At 40.8% G+C, this 24741-nt stretch overlaps 1 protein-coding gene across 7 annotated transcripts in view; it reads left to right on the top strand.

The window, feature by feature from the left end:
- Window positions 1-24741, top strand: part of THSD4 (thrombospondin type 1 domain containing 4) — a 645198-nt gene that overhangs the window by 574744 nt on the left and 45713 nt on the right. For all 7 annotated transcript variants that reach the window (XM_044980124.1, XM_044980125.1, XM_044980123.1 and 4 more), the window contains 6 exons: window positions 653-828; window positions 5360-5456; window positions 6398-6640; window positions 13631-13760; window positions 16870-17074; window positions 18817-18990. In XM_044980124.1, the coding sequence (XP_044836059.1) occupies window positions 653-828; window positions 5360-5456; window positions 6398-6640; window positions 13631-13760; window positions 16870-17074; window positions 18817-18990 (1025 nt within the window). The remainder of the gene's footprint in view (window positions 1-652; window positions 829-5359; window positions 5457-6397; window positions 6641-13630; window positions 13761-16869; window positions 17075-18816; window positions 18991-24741) is intronic.

Here is a 24741-nt window from a genome sequence, read left to right as displayed (position 1 = left end):
ACCCCAAGCAGTTCTACCGAACAGAATTTTGCAGATGTTTGGCAAAATGTGTATTCTGTAAAGGAAAATTAAAGATTTGCCAAAGATTGCATTAAGGATAATTGGAATATTTGGCAAACCAAAGTATTTTCTGGTTCATAAATTGTAGGGGTGGTAGTTGTTCTACATAGTGTAGTTGTTGTGATAATCTGTATCCACTTCAGTGCTTTACTGTGTCCAAACCACTAAATAAAGATTCACGTGGATGTGGAGGAAGTTCAGGAAACCACTTCCCCATTATCCATGTGTATTCAATGTACCCGTCTGACTGGCTGAGACAAAATCACAACATGATATTCCATGAAAAATGAGTTTTCTATTGTAGCTTTGTATTTTTCTCTTCCTGCAGAATAAAATTCACATATTCAAATAAGAGTCAGGTTTTTGAGACTGGGTTTCTTTTTGCACAAGAATTGATATAATCTGCAATATTTTTTGTTCCAGCAATACTGCCTGATTCCATGAAGTCAGAGAATATACAGCAGCATAATCCAGTTATGTGAATGTGTTTGTGCTTGCCTCAAAAACCCTTTAACAGTCTGAGAACTAGTATATCAAGGTGATACCGTGTGATCAGCATTTGTGTGTGTGTGTGTTTTTCTCCCCCTGACAGCATTGCGGAGTCGATCAGGACGGTCCATCATAAATGGAAACTGGGCAATTGATCGACCCGGGAGATATGAAGGAGGAGGGACTACATTCACATATAAACGCCCAAATGAAATCTCAAGCACTGCAGGGGAGTCCTTTTTAGCAGACGGTCCGACAGATGAGATCCTGGATGTCTATGTAAGTTTGTCAAATTCAGATTAACCTTCCTAGTGGAAAACATGGACTAGTTCACACATGACACTAAAAACGCAAGCAATAACAATAGATAAATGCCAGCATTCCATTTAATCCTTAGAGATAACAGTGTTTTAGATATTACAATATCCTTTGCAGTTACCTCTGTATTGCCCCAGATCATAGGAAATCTAAACAGTAACAGATATCTGTTACCACCTGAGTTTACTGACCCAGTAAAACCAATTTTACTTGTTGAGTAAAATCAGAGGCAAAGCATACATTATTTTTTATTTCATGAGAACTGTATTTCCTCCAGACACTTTTCTACTGAAGCTAATTTTGCTTGGTTTAGTTTTATAGTTACCCAAATCAAATATCTGAAGCTGGTCAAGACTTCTGATGGATTCAAGCCTTCTTGGTTCTGTATTTTTTAAATAAATATAAATAAAAGCTACAGTATTTACAAAATTAAGCATTCTTGGGCAGAGTTTTAATGGCAAACTTCATTAGGAAATCCTGAATAGCAGACACTCCGCAAAGCAATTGCAGAACCAAATTGCAGTGAAATCCTGGCTCCATTGAAGTCAATGGCAAAAATATTGATTTCAATGGAGCCAGGATTCAACTCAATGTATTTCTGGTATTGTTCAACACTGAAATAAAAATGCTATTGTGGATTATTACAGCATACTATGAAATTAATTGTGCATATAGGCATGCTCATACACACATACATGAATATAAAATAAAATATATTGGCTGAAAGACCACAGGTAGTATAGGTACACAGTCTGAATTGATGATATTGGTTGTTTTAATTGGCCAGGGTTTGGTTGTCATTGAACTCAACAAGTGATGACACATGACAGAAAAATTAGTGCAGTATATTTTTATAGAAAGTGCACTGGCTCCTACAACTGGAAAAGTTACAAATGGCAAAATGATTAAAAAGTAACAATTATTTATTATATTGCTTTAACAGGGCACAGCGTGGGAGATGGGGAATGATTTTTCATTTGTTGTGATGTAAAATTTTGATGTAAAGCTTAATGGATTCTGATTGCCCAGAATGCATATTACTAAAAAAAATGATATAATGAGCACTTACATAAAGAATATTGGCTGGTGTGAGCTGAGATGCTGTGATGTTTTTATTGCCAAGAAATTGATGCCTAATGTATGATGACTGTATTACCCAGAGAGAGGGCAAAGGAGCCATGCATGACTTATTCAGGTGTTCCCAAATAAGTATCATCAAAAACATTAGAGCATCTTAAATTAATCAGAATAAAATGTATTTTGATTTTTACAGCTCTTATATCTCATAGTTTGTGTCACTACTATGTATTGATTTAATCTTTGCCTGTTTATCTCCCTTCGTTTTTCCCTTCAAGATATCTTATTTACCAGCAAGAAAACAGCAAGGTTGCCATGGGTTTGGGCACAGCTTAATGATTTGAACTGTGGGTTATTGCAGTGGACTGGCCCCCTGGTTTGGCACTCTCTCTCTTTCATCATGCTCTCTGTAGGATGTCAGGACCGCGGGAGGCTCATCTAGGCTGGCTGATAGATCAGCATTCTCCTTTTCACTGCACTGTGGGTTGGTTGAGAAGCATCTGTGTTGGTTTGTCCTAAAATGGGGATTGGAGGAGTGTTAGATGAAAGAAAATCATAGGAGCTTTGTTAATAGCATAATCACCCTCGCACGGGTCCTGACTTTCTAGTTACAGAGAGATAGCTAATATTAACATAAACCAGTTTCCAATTCCTCAACTCCCTGAACCATACAGTCCTTGTCTTACCATTTCTGAATCTTCCACTTTTCCTTAGCTCTGAACCCTGACAAGTTTATATGCAGATGAAAGGATATGAAAATGTTAATTCCAGCTGGCTATCAGTCTTTTCTCTCACTTCCTGCTGTCTTTCTTTCATTCTCCAGTTGCACAGGAAAAGGCTCCCAAGTTATGTTATAGCAAAGTTTAAACAGATAGATAAAGAACAGAAATTCAGATCAGTTTGGTTATGCACATAAAGCAGCTATGGCACAAAAGATTACATTGCCACACTCAAAGTAGAACTGTTATAACCGCTCCTTGTGAGTTGTTTTGGGAAACACTGGAAGAATCAGGGGAAACATAGGAGAGCTTTCCTTGGAACTATCCAAACGCTAGGGTCCTGATCTGAAGATATGTGGACTCTCAGCTCCCACCAAAGTCAATAGGACTTCAGAGTGCTCAGCACCTCGCAGGACTGGGCACCAAGCAGGGGCGGCTCTAGGAATTTGGCCGCCCCAAGCAGGGCGGCATGCCGCAGGGGGAGCGCTGCCGGTCCCGCGGCTCCGCGGGATCTCTTGCAGGCGCGCCTGTGGAGAGTGCGCTGGAAGGGCGGCAGGCGGCTCCAGCGGACCTTCCGCAGTCATGCCTGCGGGAGGTCCACCCGAGCTGCGGGACCAGCGAACCCTCCGCAGTTATACCTGCGGGAGGTCTGCTGGTCCCGCGCCTCCGGTGGACCTCCCGCAGGCATGACTGCGGAACGTCCACCGGAGCCGCCTGCCTCCCTGCCGGCAAAATGCTGCCCCAAGCGCGCGCTTGGTGCGCTGGGGTCTGGAGCCGGCCCTGGCACCAAGAGAGTGCATTTTAAAACTGGAGAGAGAGGTCAGAAGGTCAGCTCTTATAGAAATCATTACAGGTAGTGTATTCTCATATGATTCCCGAAAGTGGGTGCTCTCATTGGGGCAGAGCTTAGAGAAAAAGCTGTTATGTTTGCCAGAGGTCTTTTCAAAGACAAAGGGATGAATTCTAACTCGGAATAACTCTGTAGACTTCAGTGGATTCCAGAATGGTTTTCTGACTGCAAAACAAACCTAGTGCCACAAGTTTGTTGTTGGAGGGTCACAGGAGTGTAGAAGGGATTTTCTCTTGGTTGTAGGCCTTGCTTTGGCAGAACCAAGAAACTTTTCATGTTCAAGAGGAAGTGTCTGACTGATAAGGAAACCCAGGTATAAGGCACTAACAGCAATCTGTAGTGATGATTTTTTTTTAAAGACAGACTTTTATAAATTAAACTGGCTGAGGCTTCTACCAGAGCAATCCAACACCCCTAGAGGACCAAGTTCTTTTAAGGCAGCAGTGTGATCAGCTGCATTATTAAAGTAACCAAGGCCAGGCTAATAGAATCAACAGTACATAGTGTCTATAACTAATAATGCAAGCATCTCTATTCCCACTCCACCAGCATAATGTAGGGCTGCTAGGGGGTTCAAATGGTTTTCCAAGAGGCGCAAGTATCTTGCAAGGGCTTTATTATGCAGCTTCTAGGTTGGTACTTATTCACACATCCTCCCATAGATTTCAGTGGGATACTCATGTGAGTGCTTACTAATGTGCATAAGGATTTTACAATTGGGCTCTAAAACCTCTACACTTTGCTGTTGCCTTTCTTAAAGCAGGTACACTCAAGGTTCCCAGTGCTAGATAAAAATATTAAAACAAACCAAAAAAAACCCCCAAAACAACCCAACCCTTTTGTCCAACAGTAGAAAAAGTGAGGGACCTTTTCTGCATGTTTGGCTGTCTGTGGAATGTTCAGTCCTACTGGCTGAAAATGAATTTGGTGGTGGTTGGGAACACAATTCTATATCAGTGATACAGTCACCACAATGTGTATGTGGACCTCTGTTATCTATTTCCTTGAGCACTGTTAAACGACTGCTATATAAATGGAATAGACATACAATTGTCAGCTATTTTTGCTTGCTGCTTTATAAATACTGTGGTGAGTGATACGTGCTGAGCTGCAGGGCTATAAAAGGGGACAACTTGGTATCTGAGGTAACATGAATGGGTTAATAAGAACACAAGAATGGCCATAGTGGGACAGAGCAATGTTCTATCTAGCCCAGTGTTCTGTCTTCCAACAGTGCTCAGTGTCAGATGCTCCAGAATGAACAAAACAGGCCAGTTATCAAATGATAATACATAAGTGCTGTTTATGCATTCTCAACTCAAGTAGAACTGACAATCATTTGAGGAGAGAGCTAGCGGGATTTGGAGCATTTGGTTTTGGATCCTTCCCCCTCTTTCTTCTCCTTGTTTATCTTTTCTCAGTTATCTGTCAGGTCAGTTATTTCAGTCCCAACCCATTTGTCGTATGAACCTCTCTCGCCACCTAGTGTTCAGTGAAAGACTCTTAACGACACTGCTGTATTTTCACATTTTGCTCTTGCATATGATGTAGCTCTTCACAGTGAGGATTTTGAGTAACAGCTATTCCTTCCTATTACAATTTAGTGCAATTTGCAAATGTAGAAACTCATCTTTTTCTTACTTGTCTTAGCCTTTCAGGAATAAATTGTTTATTTTCATATTTCACTGACGTACCAAACAAGTCTTTTCTAATAGTAGCAATCATCATGCTGTTGATTGGTTTAAATGCATATTTCTGTTAAACAGTAGTAACCTAACAGGTGGTTTAAGTGAAAGAGTGATTATTTTGAATCAGGTAACATTTATTTGACTGTTTTTCCTCTTAGATGATACATCAGCAACCTAACCCAGGTATACTTTATGAGTATATAATTCCAGAAGCCAACGTCATTAGCCCTCAGTTGCCTCCGCACAGAAGGCCAGGTAAATCATCATTGCTTTAAGCACATTCTGTAGCATTATGGGCCAGTAGTAATATTCTAGCCTCACCGAAGTCAATGGAAGTTTTGTCATTGACTTCATGGGGCCAGGATTTCACCCCTGATGTTCAGCTAGTGTAAAGCAGTGTAACTCCATTGACTTCAATGGAGTTACTCTGATTTGCTTCAGCCTAGGATCTGGTTCTTTATTTCTATTTTGAAGGTAATTTTGTCTTTAATGTGTCACATGGAATAAGAACACACTGTGACTTTTCCTTGATCAGTTACTGTTATGAGCTGAATTGCTGTGCCTGTATTTCAGAAATTAAAATACTTTTTCTTTCTTTTTGGAGTTTGATATTTTGAAACAACCTTTCTCAGCTTCTCTCTCGCAATCCTGTGGAAATTTCTAAGCCCCCAAAGCTAAAGTTTCTCTAGACAGAATGTATTTAAAGTTCTATAGCACGGAGGTGTGTTAAATGTAACAGTAATTCTGAAAAAAAAAAGAGAAAATTGGCAGGCAAGTTTGGTACTATTTCTCATGTTTTCGATTCTCCTTGTCAGATTTGTATTGGCTCTATAGCCTGTTTCTTAATGAGGAGCAGCTGGAATTTGACATTAAGAGGCACAGAATATGGAGCATGGTGAAAAAACAAATCCTTGGGAAACTTGATTGACATTAGGTGCAATAATTATGCTAGAAAATGCCTGGTGAATTTCCACTTTTGTGTGTGTGTTTGCTTGCTGAGAATTGGGTGCCTCATTGAAAAGCAGCAAAGTCTTTGTCTGCAGAACAACCCAGCAAGTCTGTATATGGAGATAAAAGCTACTTCCAAGCTTGACAACTTTGTAGACCATTGTTGCAACTGCTAATTAGTTAATGCATTAGCTAATATTTGAAAGAGATAATCACTCTTTTAATTTGCTATTGTTGCCTGTCCCCAGGGGAGCCATTCAATGGTCAGTTAGAACGGACAGATGGTACAGATCACGAAGACGAGAATTTGCATAGGGAGACAGACACTCACACTGGACAGTCAACAGGGACCTTTCCTGTTATTCAGCCAGGAAGGTTTCCTTCTCATCAGCCAGACAACCAGGTGCCTGCTGTGCAGCCACCACGACGAATCCGAGAACACAACTGGAAACAGGTTGGAACAACTGAGTGCACCACTTCGTGTGGGAAAGGTAAATGCTTTACAGTGTAGGCATAGTATTTATATTACACACAGGAGGATTCCTGGCCAGGAGAAGAAAAATATGGGGGAAAGAGCATGTTAGAAAACCCAGCAAATCCCTGTATGCATTAGACATATGTTTGAGCCACTGCTTTCTGTTGTTTCTCACTAAGTGATAGACAGACAAATCTATAGCACAAAGTGGGTTCCAAATATATGTCAATAAAAATAATTTTAAAATAAAAAAAACAGAGCATGGTGCACATAGTTTATAAACAGGCTTGGGAGATTCCAATTTTTTTTATTATTTCAACAGATAATATTGATGTTTATTTTTAAGTATTTTTTATCAATTTAATTTTTCACAGTTGTGCAAAATTATGGGTTTTAAGCATTTTTTATATTTTTATCCATTTACGTTTTCACAGCTGTGGGAATTGTTTCAGGGGGTCAATCTATAGAGGGGGTCAGTCCATAATTATTTAATGACAGCGATATTCAAAAAGGTAATGCTTCATAACCATTAAAACACACATTGTCAACACACATCAAAATATACAAAGTAAATATCCTTAAATCAAACTCTAATAAGTTCTCAAGCAGCATTTTTCTTACTTTTGCCTACCTGTAAATTTTAATTATTATTGATGGAAATATTTGTCATTGGTTTGTGTGTGTATGGTGAAATCGACATTTACTGACACTTACTGATAAAAATCTAATTCTTCCAAGCTTAATTATAAAGCAGAACATGGTATTCATTGCTGAAATAAGAAATATTGCAGTCTTTTATGGCTGAGGACAATTGCCTGAAGTTGCTTTTCTCATGTTTCCCTGATACACTACCATTATCCTCAGCATTCTTTGGTTTCCTTTCCCCATTTGTTTAAATCCTCCATTTTCATTGGTACTTTTTGCACCTCTGTAAATATCTTCCTACTATTTGCCTGGATTGCACCTTTACTGGTAGTGACTTCTCCAGTGCTGCTCATCTCAGAGCTCCATTTGACAGTTAGAAGCCCTTGCAATATATGGTGTGAATTACAAGCTTTTTGAGGGGTTTGACCCCTTTAATTAACCTTTTGCATGATGAGGCATAGCTGTTTGGGGCACAAAAGCTGGTTGAACTAGCCAATGGTAAGAACAGAGGTACTGATGCTTTTGACAAACATCAGTGGTATATTCTCCAGAACAGGCATGCGGACCTGAATACTTGAGCAGAAGATGATAGTAGAGTGTGTAGTTTCTAGAGATTTGGGATGTCCAAACACAATTTTTGTTAATGTTTACAGCCTCGCTCACTGTAGCAGCTGAGTACCCTTTTCCTATTTGGAAACCAACACATTATATTAAAATATAACCCAAACTGAGGTGCTCTAGTAAATACTGTCCTTTTTGTCTGAATAAAAACCCAAGAGTAAATCATAAAAACAATCAAAATAAGATATAATCTAAACCAAGTGAAAGTGCATTCCATCATGCTCTGACTCCTGCGCTAGCAAACCTCTGACAGGAGTAGATTCTACTGGTGGGGAAGTTCACCTGAGAAGTCCTGCCACCAGCACACTTAACTCCAGATATTGTCAACACATACCTCCTAGCTGAGCTTATTATAAAATGGAAAGGCTCTCTCAGAAAGCTTGGCCAGTTAGGTGTATGTCAGGGCTACTGGTATAGCTAACAAAACACAACTCTACACGTTCCATATAACTTGTTAAGCTGCTGGGGAAATTGTGGTTCTGTTAAGCTAGAATAAAGGAAACCTTTTTAACTCTGGATGTAGAGGAAAGGTAATATCTTTGTGGCAGTGAGCATATTCCTGAGGTGAGGGAAGACAATTAAAGGTGGTGATGTAAAGGGAGTTGATAGTGTATTCTGTTACTGGGAATATTGAGCTGTTAGAGAGATGTGACTGCTCTGCAAACCTATTTCCTCTGGGGGGAAATTTTAGTTAATTTTCTTTAGGGCTCTCTCCTTGCTCCAAGGTATGAAACTGAGGTAGTGCATGAAATCTTAATGCCGTGCTGATCCTTATGCACATCATCATCATAATGAATTCAAATTATATCTCTGTCAGGAAAGCTGGTAGTTAAGCACATTACATTGATGTTCTTTTTTTTTATTGTTATTTCTTGCTAATCCTGGAAAATGAGTTGGGAAATCTGCCCTACTTGGGGAAATTATGGCAGAAATGTTACAGTACTAAAATCAGGACTCTTGGGAGTCTGACACTTGGGGGGAGGGCAGTGAACGTAAATCATAATTATTTTGCTTGGACTTAGGAAATGGCTTTTAGATTTGAGTATGTGGGCAGGATCCTTGGCTACTGTAAATAGACATAAACTCTCTTGCAATCAGTGAGGATCACCAGCTGAGGATTGGGACCATCATATTTTCGGAAGGTGGAAGCTGAAGTTTCATTGCAAAAGAATTGTGCATTTGTGTACTCAGCTCAAGAAATTCTGCATGCAAATACAGGTGCACAAATCTGTAAGGCTTTTGGGGTGTTTCAGTCATTTTATAGGAAGAATGTTGAAAACTTTCCTTTATAATCCCTATGATCAGAATTTTTCTGTTTTTAAATATCTGGCAGTCAGTGGGAAGCAGCTATGAAATCTGAATCCAGATTAAACAGCAGAACACTAGAAAAATATCATATCACAGGAAAGCTTTCAGCATGTTATGGAACTGAGACTTACTCCCTGAAATTAGAGAGGAGGAATATCTGAAATAAATATAAACCTTCCCTAGGTTTTAACGGGGGGTGAACTTTGTGTCCAAGACTCTACCAAATTTAATTAGCAGGATACTGTACTGGGAAAACTATGATTTGCTGATAGTATGAACAGTTTGTTACAAATCTAGGCTTGAGTTACTTGGCTGACTACCTCTGCCCATATAATCCTCCAAGGCAATTGAGGTCCAACAGGTTCTTTGCTCTCTCTCAAAGAGAAATGATAAAGAGAGGCAAAACAATTTTTTGAAACAAAGTTGAAAGTTTGAATTTGTTTCCATTTTCCAGAGTTGGTAAAGGAATATTTTTTATTTCTTTTTAAAAAACATTCTGAGAATTTTTTTGATAATATTTGAAAATTTGAACTTTTTTCCATATTTGCCTTTTTTGCAACTTCAAAAATTTTTTGATGTCCATTGTTTCCTTCACTCTTTCATTTTTTCTTTTCTTCTTTTGCTACTCTGTAATTTTTCATAACTTCTTCAACTTTGGGAAGTTATTGACTAGCAAAAGGAGGAAGGAAAAGAAGAAAAGCGCCTACACATCATTCATTTTCTTTGATGACAGAATGGCATCAAGGAAAAAGGAGAAGAAAATGATTGATTTTTTTATTAAATACTAGAAATATTGGATGTACCTTTCACTGAAGTTTTTGATTTTGAAAAAAGGCCATTTATCTTTTTTTTAAAATTATTTTTCAGATGAAAAATATCAACCAACTCTTGTCCTAAAGTTCCACCTGATCAGACGAGGGTGTAGCTTTCTAATACCAGGTCCATGCCTGTGCAAACTGCTAATGCGGTAGTGAGGGTATTTCTATGGCACCAACTCTGTGCATCAGCCAGACTCAGATGAGAGCATATGCCACTACAGTTTATACACTCCAGGAACCACAGAAACTCCTCCTGAGAGCAACTCCTCTTCCCTGTTCCTCTGTCCTCCAGCACAGACTGTGGCTTAGAGCCACAATCTAGGCTTTAGCTTAGCTGTAAATGGAAACACATTACAGAGAGAGTGGTATGAATATGAAATTTAGTAACAGTGATACCGCAGTGTGCAGAATGTTCTTAATTGAAAAAGCAAATTCATAAAGAAAGCTAATGACTAAAGCACCCTGCTGATTGCTAAATTACCTACTTTCTACTAGAACTGGAAGAATGACGATGGCTCTGTATGCAATTTTATTGTAAATTAGCATTTCAGATGCAAAACTTCTCATTTAAATATATTGCTGAATGAATTTAAATTTGGCAGACGTGTAAGCTTTTAATTTCCTTTATTACAAATGCCATATTTTGCTGCATGTCAGCCAACAGCATTAATCAGAACCACACTTATTTTATTTAAACCATGGGTGTGAGTTAAAGCTATTACAAAACTTTAGTGCAAGATCAATTAAAACAAATAGCCATCTGAATGTACTATGTGCGCGCGCTCTCTCTCTCTCAGCCAATCTCCTGGTTAGATGAAGAAAAACGTAAGTTTTGTAAATACGGGATGAGATGCAGGAGTCTGCAGAAAATCTGTTAACACAGTTAAAAACTTTTAAGTAATCACCAAAAGTTACCATTAAAATTGAGATTTAGAATACTGGGAGGTAGGAATGTGGGGCTAGTTAACAACAGATGCTAGACTTAGACAGCAGATTCAAGTGTATAATTAGATATAGAAGGAGCTGGAGCAGACTAAGCATTCAGTCCAATGGCATAAGATCTGCATTGTCAGCAATCATGTAAGCCAGTTGCAGTATCGATGGACTCTTAGCATTAATAGGCTTCTAACTTATACCACATTAGCCAAGATGTTCAAGCTGTTGCTATTACAGTTTTACCCTTTTGTTCACGCCTTCCTGCCACATACACCAAAAGAAAAGAGACAGCTGCGTGTGGTCAGCAAATTATCCAGTTTCAGAGTAGTGCGGGCTTTTAGTCATGTGACTCATTTGGACTTTTACGATGAGTCATGCAGCTTTGAACTCTGCACATGTGCGTGTTTCATATGTTACATGCTGGGTAATAACAGGAGGGGACTCCATGTTTCTACAATTAACCAACTTTTTGTTAAGAGAACTATTTACAGAGGTGCAGCTAGCATTCTAGCCATTTGCACACAGACTGGCATTCTGGTGCCTCCTGCAACCTGTACTCCTCCCTCTAAGTTCCATGCAGGTTGCTGCACTGTGGGCCCATAGTTTGGTTCTAAAATAGACACAAGCATATTTGGTGATGGAAGGAAGGAATTAAGCTGCAACTCTAACATCTTGTGCCCCACTTTCTCACTTCTTTCCTGTAAGGATTTGCTTCTCTTTACTCAGGATGTAAATTCTCTTATAGAGCAGTGTTTCCCAAACTTGAGACGCTGCTTGTGTAGGAAAAGCCCCTGGCGGGCCGGGCTGGTTTGTTTACCTGCCATGTCCGCAGGTTTGGCCGATTGCAGCTCCCACTGGCCGCCGCTTCCAACATCTCCCATTGGCCTGGAGCAGCGAACTGCGGCCAGTGGAAGCTGCGATCGGCTGAACCTGCGGACGCAGCAGGTAAACAAACCAGCCTGGCCCGCCAGGGGCTTTCCGTACACAAGCGGCATCCCAAGTTTGGGAAACACTGTTGTAGAGGATTGTGCCTTCAAGAAACCTGATACATCAGGAAGAACAGCTGGTGTTGGGTAAGGGTGGGAGATATGCAATATGATCACTGGAAAGCTGCAACAAGAGTCTGCTTGCTGAAACATAAACATTGTCTAGTAGTTGTCTGTGTGTCTGATAATGAATTGGGGACTCTACTCTTCAGGTTGTATACGGTTCTTCCCTAAATTCCCAGGCACAGCAGCTGTTAACCTAAATGTGAGTCAGTATAGTTTTACCCTAGTTTTACTTCAGAAACAAAGGTCTACCCCAGCTGTCACATGGGTCCATGGCAAAACTTCCATTGTTTTCAATTGAAACAGGATCAGACCCTAAATTTGGGGAGGAGAGTTATTAAGATAGGGACAGCATATCAGGATATGTCTGTGGAAAGAAGGGTAAACAAGTTAGCTGCATTCCTGTTTGAATTATGTGTTTTGTTTGTGATCGGTTCATTTTGGGGTATAAACGTACTTACCTCTAACCTAAGCAGGATCTTTCCCTTTCAGGTCAGGGTTTATTTTCACACTGCATTATTTCTTTTTTTGCCCACCCATCAGTCTCCACACTAACTGGGCCTCACTATTCCAAAGTTGCTAGTGATTTGAGGTGCTTCTCCTTATGATGCCCACTTAAGATAACTGAAAATGGCCTGATTTTCACAGGTCTAGTGCTCAGCCAATATAGCGTAGCTCCTGAGAAGAATTCGAATAAAGTGGCTACCGGCAGGGATAGAAAAGTGTGACATGGATCTTCTTTGGAACAGAGTAGCAGGAATGAGAAAGAACTGTGTGGGCTTTGAGGGAGTTTGTACAAAGTCTTCTTTGACCTCAGAACTAGAGCTGTGTGACTCACTGAGCTGCTGGAATGGGTGAAAATTCTCTCTGTACCAGAATAATGGAAGTGACACACTTAGCATTTTGGTCTGAATTTTTCACCATCCTGAGAGACAGGTTACACAAGCAAAGGAAATCACCACCTTTCTCTCCAAGTGCAAAACTTAGCTACAGAGACTGAGCAGTTAAAAAAGGAGAGAAATAATAATACTTAACATCTATCCAGTACTTGTCATCCCTAAAGCATTAATTCATGAAGCCTCAAAACACTCCATTGAGGTAGGTATTATTTTTATATCCTTTTTTACCTGATGATAATCCTAAAATAGGGAGGGTAAGTTACTTGCCCAAAAGCAAAAAGAAAAGGAATCTGACAAAGGGGCTGGATTAGTCCACACCAGTTCCTTCTCCCAGTCCTGTGTTCAGGCTGCTAAATTGCATTTTTTAAATCAACTACAGGCTGAAGCTAGGCACATTTCTCCCCATAAACATTTAATGGAGCAAAACCACAACATTTTCTCAGCCTCTCTTGCAATGTTGTGCTGTGGTTTGTGTTTGCAGGCAGCTGCAGTTGTCATATTGCTGTAAGCAGCAAAGCATTCAGATTTCACTTATGTTTATTTGTGTTTATGTACATTGGATAAACTACTAATCTGGACCATTTTCCTTATCCTGTTGCTCTCTTGTGTTTAGGTTTTCTGTACCAGATCCTGTTGTTGTAGCTAAATCACGTGTATGTTGAATGTTTTCTTTTTATCTGCACTACTTATTATTGCTTTGTTTTTTGTTTTTGTTTTTTTGCCATTTCAGGGTTGCGATACCCAATCTTCCATTGTGTAAACAGAATCTCTCATGAGGAGGTGTCTGAGAGCTATTGTGACACCAGCACCAAGCCCACGCCAGAAGAAGAAGCCTGCAACATCTTCCCATGCCCAGCCTTGTAAGATAGTGCCAGAAAATACACTGGAAAATGAAGGCAGCAGTGTCACTGAAGCTTTGCACAAAGGAGGGTAGCTGTTTTAAATAGGACTTTAGGGTGAACATCTCAAGTATTTTCCACTTGTGACGGCTGATGGGTTCCCCTGTCAGAGGTGGTTTTTATTCCTTTCTAAGGAAGTGGCAGCCATAGCAGTTTATTCCCCATCCCAGCACTGTTATCCCATGTGATATAAGGGAGTTAGGAGAGATTGGCTGTCATTTACTCTGGGTTAAATGCAGCCAATCCTCAACAGGGGTCTGATGGTTGAGGTGCACTGCAATCTCTCCTGTAGTCTCTTCCTTGGTGCTCTTTCCAAGAGAGAAGCCTGTACCTGCACTTCTCCTAGAGCAGAGCTCCGCGGTAAACACCACTTTAGACTGAATCACCAGGTTACGTTCCCACTGTTACAGGGCAAATGGTGCCTTATACATTATACCTCTTTGCAGTCCCTCATGAGTGCACCACTGGTGACAGTTTCTGCTGCCTTCACCTCTCTGGGTGCAACCCCACCCCGTTCTACCAGGCCCAAATGTACCAGGCACCTGCAAGGCACTTCCCTCTGGGAGCCTGTCATCAGCAGCTGATTAAGGTAACTCAGAACAGCTCCTTCCAAGCAGCACACTGTGTATTCACCCAAGGGATATAGCAGGAGTTGGCAACCTTTCAGAAGTGATGTGCCGAGTCTTCATTTATTCACTCTAATTTAAGGTTTCGCGTGCCGGTAATACATTGTAACGTTTTTAGAAGGTGTCTTTCTATAAGTCTATAATATATAACTAAACTATTGTTGTATGTGAAGTAAATAAGGTTTTTAAAATGTTTAAGAAGCTTCATTGAAAATTAAATTAAAATGCAGAGCCCCCCGGACTGGTGGCCAGGACCCGGGCAGTGTGAGTGCCACTGAAAATCAGCTCGCGTGCCACAGGTTGCCTACCCCTGGTATATAGCAAGCAGATAAAAGGGTTAACACTACAGAGGGTCTTGCCTAAGCTTTGAGACAAGGGATAAGCTTTAGGCAGCCTATACTGCCTCAGACACACCCTGCAGGGCCTCTGTCTCTGACTGACTGCTCCTGCTGCAATCTCTGCTGCTCTCTGTCAGCTTCTCTACACACACACTTCCTCTCCAGGCAGGGAGTTCTAAGGTTTACTGTCATTTTTGATCTTAGGACCCCTGGCCTGGGAAAAATAGGCCTGTGACCTGACTAGAGCCAGGTGGGCAATTCCAAGTAATAGCCTAGGATTACCATATTTGAACTTTCAAAAAAGAGGACACTCCATGGGGGGGGGGGCAGCCCCACCCCCTATGCACTCCCTCTCACTTCCTACCCCCTAACTGCCCCCCACAGAACCCCCAACCCATCCAACCTCCCCTGCTCCTTGTCCCCTGATCGCCCTTCTGGGACCCCACCCCCTATCTAAGCCTCCCTTCTCCTTGTCCCTAACTGCCCCCTCCTGAGACCCCCCCCACCCTAACTGCCCGCCTAGGACCTCACCCCCTACCTGTCCCCTGACTGCCCTGACTCCTATCCACAACCCCGCCCCCTGCCAGGCCCCCCCAGGAACCCCTGACCCATCCAACCCCCCCTGCTCCCTGTCCCCTGACTGCCCCGACCCCTTTCCACACCCTCATCCCCTGACAGGCCCCCCCCAGACCCCCTGACCCATCCAACCCTCCCTGTCCCCGACTGCCCTGACCCCCCTCCACACCCCTGCTCCCTGACAGCTCCCCCCCGACCCATCCAACCCCCCCTGCTCCCTGTCCCCTGACTGCTCCCCCAGACCCCCTGCCCCTTCTCCAATCCCCCAGCCCCCTTACCGTGCTGCTCAGACCAGCACGTCTGGCTCCACGTGGAGCCAGACACGCTGCCGCAGACATGCTGCTGCGCTCCCTGCGGAGTGCACAGCCCTCCCCCCCCCGCCCTGAGCGCTGCTGGCGCGGTGTGCTGAGGCTGCAGGGGAGAGGCTCTGGCTGCTGGAGGCCGTGATGCGAGCGGCTCAATCCGCCCCAGCCGCTCTGTCAGCCGTGCCGCGCTCTGCATTGGGAGAGAAATCCTGGACCTTTTTAGATTTTTACAAAGTCCTCCCGGACAGCTATTTAAAACCCAAAAATCCAGACATGGATAATCCGGATTTATGGTAACCCTATAATAGCCCATCCAATGTTCTCTAAAGGACTCTTGGAATACTTTCCCCAGAGATATCTGATCTCTAGTCACAGCTTTGTTTCCTGCTGTTCTTCCTAATAACCTTTAATTCAAGCTTTACGTTTTAATTCAACTCTGTCTAATCAGACAGAATACTGTCAATCAGGTAAACTGGGATGCATACAGTGCTGATGATAAATTATACAACTATTGCCCTCATTCTCAACAACAAGTTTAAAGTTAACAGTGTGAAGGGCTTTTGTACTAGCAATCCACTCACCTCCCTGAGCATGACACCAAAAATGACATGAAAATGAAAAAATATATATTAATAAAACAAATACATATATACAGTCTTAATAGAAATCTTAATGGAAAGGAATCTTATTGTCACTGAAATGAAATGCATCTATTCATTGTTTGTCACACATCAGTTTATTTTTATATGCAAGTTAATGCCCATTTAGGTGATTCAGCTACCATTCCTCCTCCAAACAACTGTCTTATTACTGCTCTCCCTGTGTCATGTCCAGAAAAAGTCTGTAAGCTCCTCAGGGCAGGCATCTTGCTTTTACATGTTTTGGGAAATGCTGTTAAAATAATCAGAAATAATATATATTGCTAGACAATTTCTAAAAATACATTCTGATCACTATGTACCCAGTTGTGCAACTCTTGCACATTTAATAGTGTGACACCTCACCCTACAAGTAGCCCCTTTGTAAGTATGCAGGGGTCCCCTATATAAATCTTATTTATTTCAGTATTCAGCAAAAGACATGCAGAGGTTTAAACGATACTATAAGGCTTTTTTTGTCCAAACACTTATAGTCAGAACTGAAATGAGATTAATGTCTACAATATGGCAATATCTTTATTAACAGTGGATCATTATTATGTTCTCCTTTTTCTTTTCTCTGTTAGCTGGGATATAGGGGAGTGGTCTGAGTGCAGTAAAACATGTGGCCTTGGTATGCAGCACCGACAAGTCCTGTGCCGACAAGTGTATGCCAATCGTACTCTGATGGTTCAGCAATACCGATGCCATCACTTGGAGAAGCCAGAAACAACCAGCACGTGCCAGCTGAAGATTTGCAGTGAATGGCAAATTCAAACAGAGTGGACTTCGGTAAATGGGAATGATTGGTTCATTTGGAGCATGAAACCTCAGGGAAGCTACAGTGGAGTGAAAAATTCCTCCAGAGATCTTTAATCAGATGTGATTGGATTACATTTGGCTTTGATTAAAAACCTTTCAAAATAGGTAGTAGGTGAGCTTAGGCAATTTAAACAAGCCATGTGGTTATGACCAGTTAAAATCTGTTGTTTAGACCAGAGAGAATAGAGAATAGAGAAAAGGGACAGGGTAGACGTATACTTAGTTAATTAAAATATCATTCGGAGTGCTTTGCAAGGTCAGTGTATTTATCTGTGTTTTTAGGGAGGGAAGACTTGCTAATGGCTTTTTTTATAGTTAAGGGGCATATGTTATTACCCAGGGTTTGATTCCATGTAGGGTTAATTATTGTCTGTGTTGGTGGTAAGAAGCAGTACCTGGTTAAGGTTTTTTTGTGTTTATTTTTATTCACTTGTATTTTGAATAATATTTAAATGCAAGGGCACCTAGAGGCTTGGATGGGTGTTTTTTTTAAAATACGTACTATGAAGCAAAGTAAAGAAATATTATAAATCAAATACTGCTTTAGTAATTTTAGCTGGTGATATGAAATGGCAGTCAAAATAAAATCCAGTGATTGATTTATTCCCCTGCCCCTCTCCCCCAAAAAAGAATCCTTTGGTATCAGGCGGAAAGGACCTACTGTAATGAGAGAGGCATTTAAGTTTGGAAACTCTGTGGTTTAAATAGAGCATTTATTGTGTTAGGTTACTGGAGTACAAGTAGGTTTTCACTTTGGAGACAGCTCCCTGATTTTAAAAATGCACCTTAAGCAATTTGGTGCAGTGCCATTTTCCCCAACACAGAAACATAAATGAAAGATGCTTTGATCTGGTTAGAAAAAATGGCACTCCTGGTTTAAGGAAGTTTCCAGACAGTGTGACCTAGTGAAAAGAATACTGGCCTGGCACTCAGAAGACCTTGGTTCTATTCCTGGGTCAGTTCCTAGACTGCTGGGTGACCCTGGGCAAGCCATTTCATCTCTCTGTGCCTCAGTAAGATGGGGATCATGATACTGATCTCCTTTGTAAAGTGCTTTGATTTCTACGGATGAAAAGAGCTATGTAAGAGCTGGGTGTTAGCATCATCATCATCATGGAGCAGCATCATCATCATGGAGTTAGCATCATCATCATGGAGTTAGCATCATCATCATCATGGAGCAGCATCATCATCATCATGGAGCAGCACTCCATACAGAGAGGCCAGAGAAGAGCAGGGAAGGGGTGTCTTCCCCCCACTTTCAGTTGAAGATCAGGAGCAGCTGTGCTCCCTTGAGTTACTCTTTGCTTTATCTCCTGCCCAGGAGTGCAGCTCAAAAGCATGCAGAGTACCTTGAGACAACCTTTCTGGAGCTCAGAGGGATAGTTTCTGTGCATTGTAGCAAAGCTTCCCAATGCAGCAGAACCACACCAGTCCCAATGTGGTTAGGTTCTTTATGGTCATGGCAGTGTTTGGCCCTATATTTTTAATTTTTATCTTTCCAAATTCACCTATATGATGCATTGGAATGAGACCCACATATATAGAACTACTGAAATATCTTCCTCTGAGCAACCAGTATTTCTTCAGCTCCATGTAGATTTTTGCACACATGGGATTGGAGGTAAATGGATAGATGATCTCCAGCTGGACCTGGACTGTAGTTGCTAGGTCTTGAATGTAGTGCTGATGCAAAATCTGTTTTATTACAGTGTTCGGTGCCATGTGGAGTGGGGCAGAGGACCCGAGACGTAAAGTGTGTCAGCAATCTTGGAGACATTGTTGATGACGAGGAGTGTAATATGAAACTACGGCCAAATGACATTGAAAACTGTGACATGGGGCCCTGTGCTAAGAGCTGGTTCCTCACGGAGTGGAGTGACAGGGTAAGACTTTCCACCGCTTTTTGTAACTGTCTCATTCACCCTTCTGAGACATAAGAATTGAGTAATTTGGCCTATGTGCAACAGAATAGAATTGCCGTTTTACGATTGATATTTTATGATACTTGTGCTTTTACTGAATTGCTTTAATCTATGGCATAGGCAGATGCAGATAAAGAAAAGATTAATTGGTTCATGAGCTTGTTTGAGGTTCAAGAAGTGATACAAAGGAAAAGAGTGTTGGCTGAAGTCTAGATTTGGAATCTGATCTGAATCTAGACTTCCCTAAAGATTGGGTGTGTTCAGATTTATTGTTTTGCTTTGGTTAGGCCTGAGTCCCTAAATTTGGATCCAGATACTGCCCAAGTGTAGTTTTGGGTAGGGAGGTTTCAGATTTGGTGTTCTGGTTTGAGCCCATTCAAGAAAAAGATTATCTGACCCCTACAAAGCCATAGAAATGACCCCTTTGAGCTCCAGAAAGGTTCTTTCAAAGTTTCCACATCCTAGGGAAGCTGGATATATGTTTTGTTCCAGTGATGCATAGGCAGGGTCAAACTGCTGTCAATAGAGAGATGCTGATTTACACCATCTGATGATCTAGCCCAGGGAATTTGTTTAATAGTTGTAATATACATATTATTTCATTAAGACTTACAGGATAGGCATAGCTAGCACTTACAAAATATTTTAGTCCCTCTTATGGGTCACATAGCAGATCTTATCCATACACGAGTCAAACTCAGTGTTCATTGTGTAGGCCTCGTCCTTCCATCCCTTAACTCCATTGGCCAGTCCTTACCCACCGGCAGATAGTCACGTTCAGAGGAAATACACCTCTACCTCGATATAACGCTGTCCTCGGGAGCCAAAAAATCTTACCGCATTATAGATGAAACCGCGTTATATCAAACTTGATTTGATCCGCCGGAGTGCACAGCCCCACCCCCCCGGAGCGCTGCTTTACCACATTATATCCAAATTTGTGTTATATCGGGTGGCATTATAACGCGGTAGAGGTGTACCTGTAAGATTTCATATATACTCCTCAGCGATATTCAATCCACTGTGACACTTTGGGGTCCAACAGTTCTGGTTCAGAGGTCATGTTGTGTGCTGACCAGCCTGCTTTGTCTGAGGCAACATGAGAGCATACTCAGTGAATTTAGTGGAGCCACCAGGGTCTTGTCATTTCTCTCTGTGATGATGTGTTCTGGCAGTGCAGTAACATGAACACAAACATTGCAGTGTCTAGTCTGTCATGCTATAAATTTTAATTCCATGATGGGATCATTTTATGATTCTCTGTGACTCAGTTTGATGACATAGAGACTTTCCAGCTCTTCAAAATTCAGTTCTCCTTAAATTTTAGAAATTTTCTAGCAGAGAGTAGGAAGAGGTGCTCAATTAAAACTGACTACTGAGTCACCTCTTCAAAGCGTAATTGGGAAAAATTATCAGAATCCTACTCAGATCTGAATGACAAAACTCCAGACCGAGCCTTCTTTTTCAATTAGATTTGTTGAGAGAGAATATTAGTGCTGCAATGGAATATTATAGAAGACATCGTTTGAAAGCAATGTTATTAACAGTCCCTCCACAGACTAATTAACTGCCATGGAATAAAAGGGACCCAATGCAATTAACTTTTGAGGCATATTTTTTGGGGGAGCATGTCTCACTGAATCTTAGAACATTTAAACTTTTAGAGGAAGTTGCTAGTCACTCAGGATAATGTTAATGTACAGTCTTATGTGGACTAACCCAGAAGTTAATAGCTAAAGTATCCTATTGCTGTAGTGTAAACCACAAAGTGCCTTTCTGTGTTTGTTTTTCTAGCTTGTAGAGCTGGATTCCTTGTAAAATGTTATTCAAGTGATATTTTATGTGTGGGAAAGAAAAAAAGCATTTTATCCTCAAAGACAGAAAAGCTTAACTAGCCCTTTGAGAACATGCTGGGCCAGATCCTCATCTGGTTTAACTTGCTATAGCTGCATTGACTTCAATGAAGCGCATCTTTACGAGTTGGATCTATCTCTCTATTTTTTCTTCTCAAACCTGACACTTTCATTTTTGCAGGATTAAATATGTGACTCTTTTTAATAGCTGAAAATGTTTATTTTAAAAAGTTAAAATAAATAAAAACATGCTGGGAGGAAGCTTTTGAATCTAGAATTGTGTTTTTAAATGTTACTGTTTTAATTAATAATGTTAAGTGAGAGCCTAGAGATGAAATATCGTATGTTGAAAACTTTATTTTTTTTCTCCTGTGACTGTTTTAAAGTTGGATAATAAATAATGGGCTTGTTACTTTTTCTGTGTATGGAAGTAAGTGAACTAATTAATGGTTTCCAAATGTTTGCTACTGTGTCTGGCATAATTTAGCAGCAGCTCTGCCAGCAGTGCATTTAGTTAGATTTGTGAAAAGAATAAAAGGAACGGGATTCTTCTCTACATGAATCAGAAAAATATACAGGCCAAATTTTTCAAATTGGATCCTTGTGTTAGACACCTGCATAAGATATTCAGAGGTGCTGAACAGTAGCAATTCCTGTTGAAATCAGTGGGAGCTCTGGGTGCTCTGCAAATCTGTCCCTTTGGCCAAAAATTTTATTTTTGCATGTCAAATACTACTTTAGTGATTCAGCAACCTCTCTCCCTTTTGATTGGGCGTGTTTCTGTTTAAGGGCATTTAGATGGACAGTTTTAAATGATATGGAAATGAGCACTCCCAGATTTTCAGGCTTTGTATCTTTCACTCGAATTTCCTAAAGCAACTCTTAAAAAAAATATTTTAAGCCAAGCCACAATTCAGCAATAAGTGTAGATCAGTGATGGGTGACCCACAAATAGTTCAGATAAGCAGCCAAAAGTTCAAATGCTAAAATAAAGCTTATTCAAACCTCCCGAGTCTGCAAAAGTGTGGTAGAAATCTCACAAGAACAGACCTTCTTTATGAGATTTATTACATGTCTACTTCCACTCCCAGCTGGAAATACCACAGAACAGTCTTTCTCATTGTACTGTGGCACTTGTGGCTGGAAACCGTAAGTGAAAGAACTTATAAGCTTTCACAACTTTGGAACCTTAAAATGGTTCAGTTCAAATGTGTTTACAGCAGTAGGTGAAGATTTGGTCCTTATTTTTATTTAGTGTATATGGATGTAGATTCACGCTATGAATAGATAAGGTGCCAAGGTAATCTTTTATTGGAGCAACTTCTGATCACCTGCCTCTCTGCTGGGCATTGACATCTCTGCATTCAATTCCTGTATGTACTGGTGCTCAATACAGCTCAGTCATTATTGTCTGCTACAGTGGGAAGGGTCCAATACCTAAGCAGAAATTACATTTACAAGGAGCTAGAGGCCTGGGAGAGAGAGAAACCAAAGTCTTTGGGGACAGGGGCTTGACTGTCCAGCCAGTACTGGAGCATGAGGCAGATTGCAAAGAGGGAAGGAGCCTGGATAGCTAAGGAAATATAACCTACTATAATGCAGCTGCATAACTGGTTGGAAAACCATACTTGGAGAATTATCATCAATGGTTCACAATCAAGCTGGAAGGGCATATCGAGTGGGGATCTGTCATGGGGTCCAGTTCTGTTCGATAGCTTCATAAATGATGTGGACAATGGCATAGAGAGTACATTTATAAATTTTGTGATTTATATCAAGCTGGGAGGAGTTGCAAGCTCTTTGGAGGACAGGGTTAGAATTCAAAATGATTTGACAAGCTGTAGAAATGGTCTGAAGTAAATAGGATGGAATTCAATAAGGACAAATTCAAAGTACTACACTTAGGAAGGAATAATCAACTGCACAAAAACAAAATGGGAAATGACTGCCTAGGAAGGAGAACTGCAAAAAAAGATCTGGGGATTATAGTGGTTCACAAACTAAATAGGAGTCAACAATGTAACACTGTTGCAAAAAAAGCAACCATCATTCTGGATGGATTAGCAGGAGTGTTGTAAGCAAGATATGAGAAGTGACTCTACTCAGCACTGATAAGGCCTCAAATAGAGTATTGTGTCCAGTTCTGGGTTCCATATCTGGAGAAAGATGTGGACAAATTGGAGAAAGTCCAGAGGAGAGCACAAAAATGATTAAAGGGCTAGAAAACATGGCCTATGAGGAAAGATGGGGAAAAATGGAGAGTCTGAAGAAGAGAAGACTGTGAGAGAACATGAGTCTTCAAGTATGTAAAAGGTTGTTATAAAGAGGAGAATGATACATTTTTCTCCATAACCACTAAGGACAGGATAAGATATAATGGGCTTAAATTGCAGCAAGGGAGATTTATGTTAGGAAAAACTTCCTCAATATAAGGGTAGTTTAGCACTGGATTGAGGAATCTCTGTCATTCAAGATTTTTAGGAATTGGTGAAACAAACACTGTCATGGATGGGCCAGATAACACTTTGTCCTGCTTAAGTGCAGGGGACTGAACTAAATGACCTATTGAGGTCCCTTCCAGTCCGACATTTCTATGTTTCTATGATTTGTTGAAGTAACAGGAAATGTTGGGGATAGGGAAATTTTTAAATAACTTATCCTTAAGCTTTTTAAAAAAATGTTGTGTCTGTAATACCAATACATTTTTATAATTTGAGTCTTTCTGAGCAGAAGTTGCTGTAGATGGTGTAGATTTCTTATGGTGGGCTTAACACGCTCAAGAAGAACCATCATGAACAGTTTGCTTGGAATGGAAGGCAAAGTGATGCTGTGGTGATTAGAGCACACCAGAGCATTACCTTTTCCTTTCCAAAATGGGGGAATAATCCCATGGCACCAGTCGTCAGGTAGTTTCTCATGAATCCATTCTTGGTTGATAATATGGGTCAACCCTCCCAAAATGGAATCCCCACCGTGCTCAATTAGCTCTGCAGCTATACCACAAATACCAGCAGCATGGCCATTCTTGAGTTTACAGGCTGTGCTTCAAACCTTCTTGATCATATCAGCCCTCCAGCTGCATACATTTGATCCAACAATAGCTGGATGGAGAAGTCCTCCTGAACAACCTCACATATGCTGAAAGAATGTCATGGCTTCCACCCTTGCCCACCTCAGCCATAGTATAGAGCAGGCCACATCATTGGCAGAGAACCGGGCTCTCTGGAATCTGGTGATCTGAAGGATGCACTCTGTGATCCATGAGCAGGAGAAGTAATGAAAAATTGTATTAAATTATATACTTAATTGAGATACTGGGAGCAGTAATGGTCACAGCCCTAATGACATGCTGTAATGTATATTTGTAAAAATTTACTTATCGTCTATAGTATGAACTATTCGAGAACACGCTAATAGAAATCAATTACCATTAGAAATTCTGTCTTAATAATAGAATTATACAACAGACCATAAAATGAGCTACCCAGCTAAGAATGTTAGCTATTATAGTATTGAGTATATTGGCATATACTAAATACTTCAGTCACTGCACTAATACTGAGTCATTGCTTGGCAAAATGCTTTTGTATACCCAGGGTCTGAAAGGCGCTATATAAAACCGAGTTCTGATTCCCTCCTAGAACAAGCCATCTTGCTCCAAGTGACCTCCTTGAAGCAAATCTTAAGAGTAAAGCAAGACATGCTTCTGTCATAACCTTACACTATATGTAAACTAAGCTTGAATTGAGGTAGTGACATGCTGTCTAATAACCACCATTAAGCAACCTCGGTTAAACAAAGAAACTAGAGAGAGGCTGCATGTCAGATCAAGGAGACTCATAACAGACAATTTCCAAAC

Source organism: Mauremys mutica, chromosome 11 (genome assembly GCF_020497125.1).
Source record: "Mauremys mutica isolate MM-2020 ecotype Southern chromosome 11, ASM2049712v1, whole genome shotgun sequence".
Taxonomy (NCBI): Eukaryota; Metazoa; Chordata; order Testudines; family Geoemydidae; genus Mauremys; species Mauremys mutica.
Note: the sequence above shows the minus strand (reverse complement) of the source record. Positions and strands in the feature narration are given on the sequence as shown.